Here is a 14,896-nt window from a genome sequence, read left to right on the forward strand (position 1 = left end):
AAATACTATTCGAAAATCTTCATTATGCTGTAATTAAATACCTCATCCACAACATTACACCTTAGCTTAAGAATTAGCATTACAGGGTTTGTCTGACATCAAAGTGTAGTTTTTCCACTTTGCATTTACCGAGACATGAAATACAACCTTAACACCACCGTGACTGGATTTTAGTCAATTCTTAATATTAGGGCTGTCAATCGATTAAAATATTTAATCCCATGATTGTCCATGAGTAATTACAATTAATCGCACATTTTGTATCTGTTCAAATGTACCATTTGTCAAGTATTTAATACTCTTATCAACATGGAAGTGGACAATTATGCTTGCTTTATGCAAATGTATGTATATAGTTATTATTGGAAATCAATTAACACAAAACAATGACAGATATTGTCCAGAAACCCTCACAGGTACTGCATTTAGCATAAAAAATATGCTCAAATCATAACATGGCAAACTGCAGCCCAACAGGCAACAACAGCTGTCAGTGTGTCAGTGTGCTGACTTGACTATGACTTGCCCCAAAACTGCATGTGATTATCATAAAGTGGGCATGTCTGTAAAGGGGAGACTCGTGGGTATCCATAGAACCCATTTTCATTCACATATATTGAGGTCAAATTAGTGGCATTAAAACATATTTAGTGCATAGACAGTATGGTGTGTATTTAAAAAATGCAAAAGTTCATCAAGTAAAATCAACACGTAAAAAGAAAGCTTGAAGCCTCTGCTAACACAACAAGCTTTCAGTGGGTTCTTCAGAGCAACACCATCACAGTAAAAGCCCTGAAACATGTGGGTCATTAGGGAGTCATTTTCCAGATGTCAAACTTGATCCTCCATTGGTTTTCCAACACATGAACTTCCTTTTTAAAACCATTCTCCCTAACCTTCATTTTGCTCGCATCAATGTTAATGTCCTTTCAGATTATTGTCTCTTTAAATCAGCACGACAATTATCACTTTTCAGCTGCTTGTGAGTTTTTCACCCCTCATCATCATCATCCGAGTGCACGTCTTACCCTTCATTCCTCCATGTTCTTCCCGTTCTTCCCAAACTTGCACCATGCCACCGTGAGGACGACGGCTATCAGCAGGATCAGGCAGCTGGTTACGAGGTAAGCGATGGGGAGGAAATGGTTCTGACCTCCAAACCAGGTCAGCGTGGTCAGCACCACTTCCTTTCTGCCTCGGAAGTACTGCACGGGGAAGTCTGGAAAGCCAGAGGTCAAGGCTGAAAATAGGTGATCACAAAGAGAAGTTCGGTGGAAAATAGGCAGCCCGTAGTCTTAAAATAGTCCCTGTCCATATGCTTGTGTTTAACAGCAGATAAGACAAAGGAAACTAGTGCACACAATGGGACATGTGTAACCTACTTCAACCCACGCCAAAGTTCCCATGAAAAACACGTCACTGACAGCAGTGAAAGGATACTGTAGGAGATGTCGATGCTGTAATTCCCCGCCGGCAGACCGTTAGTAAAGGGCTTGCTGGCTCGGTATAAAACCCCATAGAGCTTCTTGAAGTTGGGGAAGGCTGCCTCTCTCATCCAGACGATCAGGTCATCATTGATGAAGCCGTTGTTGTTCGGGTCGTGGGGATCGAGCTCATACACAGGCTTCTGCCAGTACAGAGGCTGTGCTGTACCTATGTAGCAAATCACAAGTCAGACATGATGAATGACACTGATTTGATACTGTTTCTGTGTTTAATCCCCCCATTTACCTTCAAACACTTGAGCCAGTGTCATGTTGTCATGCTTCGGGTTGCGGTACTTGACATTTTTGTCCGTATACCAGGTGATGCTTTTCCGTAACAGAGGGACCGGAACCGGAGGACCCCTGGGACCTCGATAGGTCAGAGTGAAGGAGTCTGGGAGAACAGATGTGAATTAAAGGGTTAACTTTGGTATTTTTCAACCTGGACATGTATTTTGTGTCTAAGTAACTAACGGGAACAACAATTTCTGAAATTGGTCCAGTATTGAGGGATTTGCGTTTACTAAAAGTACCTGTTTTTGCCACTGACAGGCTCAGATTGTTATTATAAGTGTCTGACACATTATGGAAAGGACCCTACAGAGAAATAAAACATTTTTATTACCTTTACTCATTGTTTACAGCACGAGATTTTTGTTACTTCCGACCAAAATGTCAATCAAAAACCACACCCGCTGACTACACTGTCTGCAAAGTCGAGAGTAGCGGTTCGCTGTATGGGCGTGTTCTTTTTTTTTTGATAAGGCGGAAGTAACAAAAATTGCGTGCCGTAAACGATAAATGTCAGTCGGGGGTTGTGAATGATGAATGGTCGACAGTTGATTATCAGAGCAACACTGTTTCAAATAAAATGACAATCAAGTTTATCAAATCAATTGACAATTTATCACTCTATTTTTCAGTTTCACATACATTTTCATCATTTCCCTTTTCGTCAGTTATTTTTTGTTACTTCCTTGAGGCCAATTTCCTTAAACGGCAATTTTGTGTTGTGAAAGATGAATGATGAAACATGGCTCTGTTTTCATCATTACACGACTGTTTTAGTCAAATCAGCTTCAAATTAATCAAATCACTTTATAAATTATCACTCCATTTTTTATTTCACATCCCTTTTTATGACTCCATATTTCAATTCACATGCGTCTTCATCAACCTTATTTTTATCAATTCATTTTTGTTACTTCCACCACTCATAAAACACGGGTGGCCATCAAATTCAAAGACCTCGTCCACATTGTGGAAATCATCTAAATATTCAGCCATGACATTGAAAATATTTTAGATAACACTAAACTACTTTTTCTGTACTCCAACACAACAAACTCTACCTAGCTGGCAATTGCGTTTCCACCATTAATGTATTCTTCTATTCCACCGTTGTCCACCGGCAACACGTCACCTCGCCAGATTTCAGAACGAGACTTCTCCTTGAGCGAGACTTTTTCCATAATGTCAGACACTTAGATAACAATCAGAGGCTGTCATGGCAAAAAAAAAGCACTTTTAGTGGACGTAAATGATGGTGCCAGCTTGCCCCAATAGGATTACATTGCAGCCTGTGAGCAGCTGCCGTCTACAGCGCTCTCCCTCAATGCTGGACCAATTTCAGAAACTGTTATCCGATTAGTAAGTTAGACACAAAACATGACTTATTAAGTTACCCTTTAAGAGTAAATAAAGTGGAGGATTGATGATGTGTGCTATGAGTGGTGCTTACCATTGAAGATACTGTTGGCCACAGCACCACAGGGGGCAATGGGGAGTCCATTTGGGTCATTCATAAACAGCGCGCAGTATGAACTTGGTGCCTAGTCAGGAAACAAAGTTAATGGTGAACCTCAGGAAGATTATTTAACAATGAAAAGTAAGAATCAAAGCAGTGGTGTACTACGTTCAATCAATTTTGTGTATTTTTTTTATACTTGTGTATCATTTTAGACAACTTTTTACTTTACTTCATTTCAAAGAGGCAAATTGTACTTTTTACCCCACATTTATGACAGCTGTAATTAACTACTTTCCAGATTAAAGTTTTATGCAACACATGTGATCAGTTTACAAAATATGATTTTATATATATTTATTACACAACTTTGTTGAATACTCAATTCTGATTGATCAATCACGGCATTTTAACTTAAGTAAGATACCGGATACTTCCTCCACCACTGCATCAAAAGGCAAACAAAGGAGGAATGTTTCATTTCAGTTTCAAACGAGCTATCTCGGGGCATTTGCCAAAGTAAAGAAAGTGTCCTAACAATGTTATTGTGATAAGTTAAAACAAAATATTGTGTGGAGTACCTTTAAGTTTTTCTTCCTGCCAACCATCTGTCCATCATCTCTGGAGTCCATGTATCTGCGGAGGTTCTGATGGAAGTTTTGGAGGCCGTAGTAGAAAAAGACATCTCCCTGGAACAGCAGCAGGATACAGATCATCAGCAGAGGAGTGGATTTGAATTCTGTCTTTGACTCACTTTAAGATTTACAGCATGGACACGATGTGAAAGCACTGGAAATGGGGTATGTTGGATATTGAGTGTGAAAGTTAATACTTGACCTTGGAATATAGTAGTTTGACAGAAAAATCTCAACTCAAGATCCTCTTACAAGCCTTTTCAGATCCCTCAACCATACTTGCATTCCTTAGGCGTCTAGAACCAGCTTGGAAGTGAACCCAAACTTGAGATTGCTTTTTCACACTATATGTAGTCAGACATCGAGATTTGTTACCTTTAATGCTTTCTTAATGGGAAACACCACCGTGCAGGTGCAGGTTTGCGCTGCGTTGCTCACATTTTTACGCTTTTCAAAGCATAAATGGCACGTCCCGGCCTCTGTGTAGTCCAGCTGAATAGACAGAAGAGAGTTAATTAAAGAGTAGAATAAATTGCGCGTAAACTGTTCCTGTTTACCAAACTCAAAACACAACCTTTGGAACTTTCCACTCTTTGTCACTCCCTTTTTTTATTGCACACAAGGGCATTCGGTCTCTTCCTTGTCCTTCTCACACACAGGTATACTTTGTGTGTTTTACTACAAACATTTCCACATATTAAAAGAAACTACTAAATAAGCAAGTTTTCATAAACACTCACCTTTATTTCCTGTATGCTCTGCACTGTGAGAAGCAGCCATACTCCCAGCAGCATGCATGTCAAAGCCATGAAGTAGAAGAAGGGCAGCACAGTGTTAGCTGTTAGCATGGGAGACCAGGCGGGTAGCCTCTGCTGTTTGAAGGCCGAGTTGTCTGGCCTCCGAGCCAAGGGCCCAGGCTTGCCCTTCACTTTGCCCATGAGAGGGACCTCCGGTTGCGGACAGAAGAGGAACTTGAGACGGCTGGAGATCCAAAAAGTGTGTCAGAGAAAGGCGCTTCTCTTCCCGTTCTTTATTTCAGCGATATCTCTCTGCACACACAACACTCTGCTTGCCAAGAGATTTACCCAGCAGGCTTTTTAGGGCGGGGGTGACCGTTGTGGCCTGTTACTTATTAACCACAGTCCTTTACTTAACTACCTCTTTCTGTTACTTCCATTTTTCTTTGTGTTTATGCTTCGTGCTTCCTTCCTACAAGACAAGCACAGGTTCCTTTTAGTGTATTTATCATGTAACATATATTTTAATTTGCCGTCAGAGATAATGTGTTGCTTCTGGTCCCCCTTCGTGCTGCTTTAACATGCTTTATCAAAGGATGTTATGATAAATGGGACTTCCTAGTGGACAAGTAAACTCATGACCTCACACTCTCAGCAGGAGGGACTTCCCAAGGTCAGACTAAACAAACAAAAGGATGCCGGTTTCATTCCGAGTCCGTTTATTCCATCTATCACACTGGGACGTCGCGTTTGGACGACAACAGCGAACAAACAACACCACACATTTGACACGGCCTCTGAAAATAGTAAAAGCACAGCGCAGATCTCACACTGACACAAAGGGAAAACAAACAGGATGAGGCCCCTCAGCATGGAGCGAGGAACATCAATACGTAGCTTCAAACATCGGGGCGTCGTTTGGATTATCAGCACACAGCAAAGTGTATCCACAATGTGCAGTTAAAATAGTCCAATTTTGACTTTGTCTTCTTTACAACCCTTCAGGATACCACCCTCCAGCAGCTTCATACAGTCCAGTTTGACCTGAAACAGACATGAACGTATGGTGTTTAACACAGAAATGTATGAAAAAAATACTCTTGCTTTGATTAATAATTTGCATCTGATGTTTTTTTCCACAAAAAGTTTGTTTGAAATTTTTTAAATTACATCTACATCTCCTCCCTCATTGAAAAATCCAGATTATATGAATATGCAAATATTGTTCATTTCAAGATGTCTCCTACTTCACTGAAAAGTCCATTCTAAGTGTCTGTGTAGTGGAGGATTCAAGTTCCCATATCACGCACCCACGATGCATATTGGACCATGATTGGCCTCTAAACTAGTCGTGATGTCACAAATCCTGCCCACATGTTAAACTCAGTGGTGGAAAAAGTACTCAGGTCTTGTATTGAAGTAAAAGTACTAATACCACAGTGTAAAAATACTCCGTCACAAGTAAAAATGCTGCATTTAAAATCTTACTTAAGCAAAAAAATATATTATATTACAGGATTATTATTATTAAACTTGCAGCAGGCAGAATATTTTTGGCATCATTGGGCAAAAACTCCATAATAACCTTTCAGCATATTGTAATTCAAGTGTTCCTAGAGATTGCTAGAATTCTGCACCTCCTCATGGCTCTGTTTTCGGGCTAAAAAATCTAGCCCGTGACGGGAGTCTTTAGCCAATCACAGCTCATTTCAGAGAGAGAGCGTTCCTATTGGCTGTACATTCAACGGAGGCAGCTGTCAATCACTCACGAACTCCAATTAAACGGTCAAACTAGGCAGCGCGGATCAAATATGAATTCATATTCTGTTACTGTAATGCTTATTTCTCTCCTCAAATGTTTTCAGAAACATCTTGTAGTGTACTGTTTAACTGTAAAATGAGACTTTTTTTTAAAATCATATTTGCTCCAATTCTACCTACCTACCTTTAATACATTAATGTGTACTATCACTTAATGTTAGCTGGTAAAAGGTGGGGCTAATTTCAGCTACTTTATATACTGCAAGCTAGCTTAATCTATAATAATACATTATAATTCATTAGTTGATTTATATTTTGTACTGGCAATGTAATACTACAGAGTGACAAATAACAGAAGCTGTCAAATAAAAACAGTGGAGTAAAAAGTACAATATTTGCCTTCAAAATATATTGGAGTAGAAGTACCTCCAATAATGTAGCATAAAATGGAAATACCCAAGTAAAGTCCAATTACCTCAAAACTGTACATACGTACGGTACATGAGTAAATGTATTTAGTTACATTCCACCACTGATTTTAACTGAGAGTTAAGGTAAATCTTTTTAGCCCAGCAGGGGGCAGTGGCTCACCTCAGGAACGTCCACCATCCTTCTGAGCTTCTGGTCCCTCCAGTTCCAATCCAGGACCACGTATCTCAAAGCCTGCAGGCTCAAACCCTCTGGGGACCAAATTAACAGTATATACAGATTAACTTCAAAGCTCTTGAGGTCTTATGAAACAGGAGGACTATTTGTGTCCAACCTTACCTTTCTCAATAAGAGCGCTGATCCTGCCAGGTGTCCCTACTCCGATGTGGGTGACGCCCTTCTGCAGCAGCTTCACCTGCTCCTCTATCTGTACAGACATAAAGACAACTGTTAATATGGTTCTGAAAAAAACCAACATGCATCATAATGAACTGACTGACAGCTCTATTACCTTTATATGTTTTGCAAAAAGTTTTATTGCTTTGGCTTCACCCCTGAAGGCTGTCAGCTGCCTGAAAATAACACAAAACAAAATCATGTAAATATAATAAAAAGGTTGTAAGAGAAGAAATTCAATAAACATGTCCGGTGCGTCACTTACTTAATGAGCTCAATGGCTCGGAGAGCGGAGCTACAGACGATGAGCAGAGCCACGGAACTCTTTTCTGTGTGATTCTTTTGAATCTTCGACCACTTGGGACAAACTTAACAGAAAAAGGACGAAATAAAAAGTGAGATGGGTGTTCAAAAAGTAAACAGTTAATGGAAGATTTTTATTTTAGAACACCACTCACCCTGTTTCAGATACGAGGAGAGGGTGTGCGTCAAGTCATTACTGGTCAGGAAGCCGGAGTCTGGAAAGATGCGGGAGGACAGGCGGTGACCTTAGTGAATCAATGGATCAGCAGATATTGACTGAACTTCCGAGTTAAAAGGGGACTCGCCCTGACTCACCCAGCAATTTGAGCTCCTCCTGCTCGATCACAGAGAGCTTGTCTGAGAAGTACTGCGTGACCAGGCTCTGCAGGTCAGCCGGACAGCCTGCCTTTGGCTCCGAAGAAGACAAGACATCTGTGATTGTCTTCTTCTTCTGGTAAACAAAATATAGTCATGTACAGTAATATTCACAGACAAAGCCAACAGTGACTGTTGTACCTCTTTGAAAACAGCAGGTGTCACCACACTCACCTTCCTCTTCCTTTTGGGTTTTGTTGACTTTTCATCCTCAGTCTCTTTCTTCGGAGGAATAATACACTCTTTCTGTGAACACAATACAGACAGAACACAAAATTGAGGCAAAGTACTTGATGTTTATTAATCAGTGTTTTGGATGCATTTTAAAATCATGAACTCAATAAATGAATCCCGGATAATCCTCAGGGGTAAAAATTCATTATAGCATAAAGAAAAAGTACAAATTTGTGTTTGTGTAATACATAATTAAAGTCCATCAACATGCTATGACCACATCAACAGATCTACAATAAACAGGCTGCAATTAAACCTGCAGTAGGCAATATATTTTTGGTATCATTGGGCAAAACATTTCATAATAACCTTTCAGCATATTGTAATTCAAGTGTTCTGAGAGAAAACTAGACTTCTGCACCTCCTCATGGCTCTGTTTTCAGGCTTTAAAACATCTAACCCGTGACAGGAGACTTTGGCCAAAGGTCATTTCAGAGAGAGAGAGCGTTCCTATTGGCTGTTCATTCAACGGAGGCAGCTGTCAATCACTCGCAAACTCCGTTGAAATGGTCAAACTAGGCAGCGCTGATCAAATATGAATCAATTTTCTGTTACTGTTATGCTTATTTCCCCCATCAGATGTTTTCAGAAACATCTTGTAGTGTACTGTACAAAACAAAAAAGCAGCAAATCCTCACAATGGAGAGGCTGGAACCAGAGAATGTTTGACACTTCTATTCAAACCATTAATTAATTATCATTTCCGATTTATTTTCTGTCAATCAACTAATTGCCTAATTGTTCCAGCTCCAAAGCATACACGAGGCCAATAAATCACATGGTTATATTCACCACCGGTTGATTTTTACTATTTTATTACTCATGACACAAAACATTACAGGTTTTGTGCTATTAATTTGATACATTTCCTGATTATCTATTCAATCTGTGAGGGATAAAGTACAGCGAGCTGGTCATTGTTGTGAAATAAACAACGCCCTGAAGGGGTTTATTTCACAACAATGACCATGCTAGCTGTACATTATCACACTTATTACACTAATACTTACTTAAGAAATCAATAAATTTGACACAAAAATGGTCCACCGGAGTCTGACATGAGAACTTTGCCCATAGCAACAGTCTGTTATACATAGCAACGGTCTGTTATACATAGCAATGGTCTGCTATACATAGCAACGGTCTGCTATACATAGCAGCAGTCTGCTATAAAGTAATAACAGACCGTAGAACGCTGTGATTAACCAATCAGAATAGAGTATTCAACAAAGCCGTGTAATAACACCGAATAATATCCTGACAATTTCAATATAGTGGTTTAGAAGAAAACAGTTTCCTAATTAGGTGTACTATAAAAACCTTCTGATTGGCAGCTTTTGCACAGGAATGTAGAATACCTGTTCATTCTTTTTCTTCTTCTTGGCCTGAACAGTTTTCTCTGTCACACTCTTCCTCTTCTCTGGTTTTGTCTTTGTGTTTGGTTTTTCTGTCGGCTGTTTCTCTTGTTGCGTCTCCTCCTCTGCCTCAGACGCATCTGGGAAAAAAAGAGAGGGAGAAATTTCCTCAGTACATTTCTGGTGGATATTTGGGTTAACTTGCAACTGGGAGTAGTGCAAGATAAAAAAACAAAACTATCAAGATCAGAATCAGCTTTATTGGCCAAGTATGTGAACACATAAAAGGAATTTGACTTTGGTTGTTGTTGCTCTCAATGTACATACACAGAAATAGACAAAACAGCTAAAAACAAGGACAACAAAGCTGAACAAGGTAAGGGGTAAAGGGTACATTTTAGATTTATTTTCAACAGATATTAAAATGTTCACAGTTTTTTAAGATGAGGCAACACAGAGCTGAGAACACATTTTAGGTTTTGCTGTTTGTCATACTCTCCATGAGAGATTTGGCATTTGCACATCATGTTACAGACTGTTTAGGTCTCTCATCAGGTGTACTCCAGGCAGCACATTTCAGTCACTACAGAAAAAGCAGAAGTACGCAAAACTTTCCCCGAGATAACAACAATGTAGCAGACCTCAATCCGAGCATGTGGTTATATTTAGCTTCTCTGTTGCTACCACTTCTCTGTGCATACCTCTCGCCTCATGCGATGAGGTCATGCTCAGACCCTCTGGCATAATATGCAAGTTTGTTCAAAAAATACTTTAAAAAAACAGATGCCAGAGTGAACTTGGCAATAAATCCGTGGGTTTCATTGCAGTGCCCTTTTTTAAAATTGCATTTTTAAAATTCCTACTTTTTCATTGTAGTTCTCCTTCTTGCCAAAAACGAATCGGTAGCACCAAAACAAGTATTATATCATGAAACCACTAATAGAAAACACCTGCTGTGACCTCACTGATTGCAGCGTGACCAACAAGATCTCAACATCCCCCCTAAGGCCTAAAGACCTGAACCTTCAGGGACTTAACTGACGTCAACTGGTAAATGGTTGATTGTGAGAGGCTACAAGGGCTTGAAATGGTATAAATATGAATGGTTACAGATAATGGATGGATGGATATTACCATGATGCTCTGCTATACCTGTGCTGTGACGCAACAATATCTCCAACTTGGTGAAAAGAACTGCAGAAGTGTCAACAAACCATTTGCAAAATGTTTGAGCCACCATTGCCGGCAGTTAAAATCCAATATTAACACTGATAGTTATTCAACAGTTCAGTTAATTTAAAAAGAGCTTTACACAGTTTGTCTGCATCTGGTTTTAATTTTCAACAAATCGCTCGAAATACATAACACTGCAAAAGCAGCTAATTTAGGCTGTTTAAATGACGTGATACAAGATTAGCAGAAGGGGTAACCGTGCATGAACACTCCCAAGTCAGAATAATGGGAGGTTTTCCGATTCTTAAAAGAAAAAGGTAACGACTGCATACTACTCCATGCCACAATAATGTTTTATTGACTATGTTTCAATGCTGCTTGGATCTTTGTCAGGTCAAAGTGTTTGAAAAAGTGGAAACCACAACCATATTTATACATAAAGCACACCAATAGGCAAACATGCTCTATGATGGCAGGTGTAGTTCATCCAAAACACCAGAGTGATAAAAAAACATCCACAAACAATTCACAACTTGATAAAGTACATAAAAACAGTAATACAAAAGCCATACTTCTAAATATCAAACATGTTATTTTATGTCATATTCATCATCTCATATATCAGAAAATCCTACGTTCAAAAATATATCATTACATTGAGGTAGAGGAAAAAGGAAAGAAGAAATATTTAATACTTAATTTGTACAATAAACTGGGTCTAAAACTCCCTTCTAAATAAGTAATCTACTGTATATCAAATCCCAATATGGAAAAAAGACACACCTGTTGTATGACATATTTTCATTTTTACAAATATGTGTGTCAGAATATAGAAATGTAACTGTATATATAGGAAGAGCCATCATAGTACAACCATTATAATTAGTTTTAAAGGAATATGTTTGATCTCAAACTCTTGATTCAGACCTATGGGTGTGACAGTCTAGAGAGTGAAAATATGGTTTTCCTGTTCTTCCCATTCTGCCGACGCTGTGTGCATGCAGCATCATTTCCTAATGTGTATTATACTGAGCAACGCTTAAAAAAAAAGAAAAAAAAAAGAAGACTTTTTTGAAACTATAAAAGCATATGTGAGTTCAGTATAACAGTGATGAAAAACACTTGAACATGCCTCTGACCGGGCACCGTGGGTTGCTGCTTCAGGCCAAAAGCACTCCCAAAACACAAACTAACACCCGTCGCCAGATTTTCTGCCTTGTCCTCTAATTTGCCATCTCACAATCGATTCATCCAATCATTATCATCACGCCCCTCTACCCCTTGTTTTTCCAGGACCATAAAAAGAAAGGACGATGGAAAGGACGGACGAGGGATCACTCTCCCTTGCAGGTCTTGTTCTTTCAATTAGGCCTATTCAATAACCACACCCCTTCTCCACTTCATCCCTCACTCCCAGACCTTCATCCTTATTTGTTACAGTCATCTGTCCGGTCAAACACTCCTTCTGCTGAAAGACCACTCCCACTATTGATGGGCCAAAGCAATCGTTTTCCCACTCTCTTGCTCTGCTAGTACTCATCCCTTTCTCTCTCTAATGCTGAAGGAAAGTGAGGATACACAGGTGCCAAAGACCAGGAAACAGAAGACAAAGGGAAGAAGGAAGACTGGTCACAGAGGTGACTTCAACATATTGGAGATAAATGGATTATAATTGAAGGCCAGGCCGATATATAACCAGCAAGCGGTACAGATCCACCTGTCCTGCAGCAGGTAAGTGTATTTTTTCCAGGATCTGGCTTTGGGTTACTTGTGTGTGGATGCAGCTTTGAGTGTGAGAAGGATAAAGACATTTTAACCAATTAGCAAATATTTTACAGCAAGGCAGCTAGGTAAAATGTCTAGCTTGCGAGAACAAATCTTGCAATTAGTTCACCTTTCTAATATGATTTGCACCATCTACAGGTGCAATTTATGTGCTTGAGTTGACAACATAAAAATGCAATCACCTGACAGGGCCGTTTTGTGCTCAGTGAGCTGTGAAATACTCAATACAATAAAGCCTGTGGGTTCAGGAGTTCCAAAACCCTCAGATGAGTGGAAGCTGCTGACGGGGCAGCCACACTGATGTTAAGCCTAAAACACATTTCTAATCTCACCATTAGCACAAAGACAAACCTGACACACTGGTCGAGGAGGCAATCAGCAACGCTCTATAGGTGATGAGTTGCTGATTCAGCATGGATTTGATTTGGTGTTATGTAGGGAATGAGCCATCTCGTTAATTCATCAACTATAAGGGTGCTTCTACTCACTTAACACAACGGACATAATACACATATTGTTTTGTACCGATACGTGTCAACAATGTAAGATCACAGAGGTATCAAGAGGAGTACTGGGTTCCCTGTAGTACAGTACTGAAATATCTCTACTAGGGCTGTCAAAGTTAACGTCTTTAATGCATTAACGCAACTTGTGATTTTTTAGGTTGTAGCGGGCTCAGTTTTAAAGCTAGAGTGAAGATACTGGTATCATATGAAACTAGCAAACCTTTGAATCCATTGGTACCAACCATGTCATGGGGGCAAGTCATAGTCAAGTCAGCAGCTGTTGTTGCCTGTTGGGCTGCAGTTTGCCATGTTATGATTTGAGCATATTTTTTATGCTAAATGCAGTACCTGTGAGGGTTTCTGGACAATATTTGTCATTGTTTTGTGTTGTTAATTGATTTCCAATAATAAATATATACATACATTTGCATAACGCGAGCATATTTGTCCACTCCCATGTTGATAAGTGTATTAAATACTTGACAAATCTCCCTTTAAGGTACATTTTGAACAGATAAAAAATGTATGATTAATTTGCGATTAATTGCGATTAACTATGGACAATCATGTGATTAATCAGGATTAAATCATTTAATCAATTGACAGCCCTTGTCTACACTGGTCACTAACAATGCAACCAACCACACAAATATTTCCGACTCACCTTCTCCTCTCTAAATCAGTCCCCTTGCATCACAAGTATGACATCTACACTATACATATACATCTATACATATCTGACAATCCAGATCAGAGTATAAGTATCTGGTTAGATATTTCTGTTTGACCAATTTTGGATTAGAACAGTTAAGTGCTTTTATTTAAGGTCAGTTTCCTGTACTGTATGCAAGATAAGAGATCACAACAAGGTCATCCAGAGGTCAGGGGTAATGGACTGAAAATTAGCTTTGGTTTCCTCCATATTTGTAAATTCTGTCAAACCACTACATTTATTAGGGGGGGGCTCTACATTTTATGGAGGGCCTGAGGGCCCGATTCATGTAAAATCATCCAATCTGTACATCCAATCTGTCTGTATTTAGCACCTGGCTTATTAAAGCCTCAAAAATGCATGGCGAGAAGCACATATCACTGATTAATCACACGCAAAGTGCACCTCTAATGACAAGCAGACTGAGCTGAGGATGATGCGCCTACCTGATCAATAATAAGGGTTTGAAATGAGACGCACAGGGTTTAGTAAATGTGGCTCTAATGTGGTTCTATATATCACTGCTGGAGTAAAACAGCCCAACATACCTGACGTATGCTGCTTGGTATATGTTCTATGGGAGGGATTTTCCAAAATATATTCCTCCATTTAATATTTTGATGACCGTGATGAAGAGCACTGTTTGGTCCAAAATCTCCCACTGGTGTTTACTGGGTTAAGTTCTGGTGACTGCGAAGGCCTGCACCACTGTCTACTAGTTACTTGCTTAATTGTATAATGCTGTACACCTATAGAAGCATCTGTAGTTATATTTCTACACTCATTTAGCAAGCAACTATTTGCTATGTAAAGATATAGAGGAGTAATGTCTACCTGAGCAGAGAATGAAGTCACTCTCCCTATATTTGTGTTGCAATCCAAGCTTCTCCGTGCTTTGTTGACATCGCCGGGCCTGCCATGCATGTTTTTAGTGCATGTTTGTGCATGTGAGCGTGCCCCTCTGGCTAGCACACGGTCGCTACTCTGCACTGCGCACATACAGCTGTCAGAGCTGACAACGCCCTCCCGACCGAAGGTGCCGTCGCGGAAGCGTAGTACCCACCCTCCGGTTCCCCCTCACGTCAACACTGTTATCTCTGTCAGCACTTTCGCCATTGTTTCTATAGTTAGCGCTGTTAGCACCGTTAGCACCGTTAGCTGCGAGCCGGCCATGTTGAGAGGCAATAGAAATGCTCCCAATGTCGTATTTAGCACCTTGAATTTTTCACCCCTCTTTACATGAGAGCATTGGATTGTGCAGGTA

General features: G+C 39.8%; 2 protein-coding genes across 4 annotated transcripts in view; both read right to left on the minus strand.

Moving 5' to 3' along the window:
- Nucleotides 1-541: 541 nt before the first annotated feature.
- On the minus strand, nt 542-4,988 carry tmem30c (transmembrane protein 30C). Its single transcript, XM_074658830.1, has 7 exons — nt 4,607-4,988; nt 4,242-4,358; nt 3,813-3,920; nt 3,226-3,316; nt 1,732-1,878; nt 1,441-1,653; nt 542-1,219 (listed from the first exon to the last, which is right to left on the minus strand). The coding sequence occupies exons 1-7, from the start codon at nt 4,802-4,804 to the stop codon at nt 1,032-1,034; spliced, it is 1,062 nt and encodes a 353-aa protein (XP_074514931.1). The 5' UTR covers nt 4,805-4,988; the 3' UTR covers nt 542-1,031.
- A 317-nt stretch (nt 4,989-5,305) lies between these two features.
- Nucleotides 5,306-14,896, minus strand: part of cmss1 (cms1 ribosomal small subunit homolog) — a 341,858-nt gene continuing 332,267 nt past the window's right edge. For 2 of the 3 annotated variants that reach the window (XM_074658834.1, XM_074658833.1), the window contains 9 exons: nt 9,460-9,596; nt 8,042-8,113; nt 7,808-7,943; nt 7,648-7,707; nt 7,455-7,557; nt 7,305-7,365; nt 7,133-7,220; nt 6,956-7,044; nt 5,306-5,647 (listed from right to left, as the gene is read on the minus strand). In XM_074658834.1, the coding sequence (XP_074514935.1) occupies nt 5,564-5,647; nt 6,956-7,044; nt 7,133-7,220; nt 7,305-7,365; nt 7,455-7,557; nt 7,648-7,707; nt 7,808-7,943; nt 8,042-8,113; nt 9,460-9,596 (830 nt within the window). In that variant the 3' untranslated portion in view covers nt 5,306-5,563. The remainder of the gene's footprint in view (nt 5,648-6,955; nt 7,045-7,132; nt 7,221-7,304; nt 7,366-7,454; nt 7,558-7,647; nt 7,708-7,807; nt 7,944-8,041; nt 8,114-9,459; nt 9,597-14,896) is intronic. The other variant, XM_074658835.1, reaches the window with a different exon arrangement.

Source organism: Sebastes fasciatus, chromosome 14 (assembly GCF_043250625.1).
Source record: "Sebastes fasciatus isolate fSebFas1 chromosome 14, fSebFas1.pri, whole genome shotgun sequence".
NCBI classification, from domain to species: domain Eukaryota; kingdom Metazoa; phylum Chordata; class Actinopteri; order Perciformes; family Sebastidae; genus Sebastes; species Sebastes fasciatus.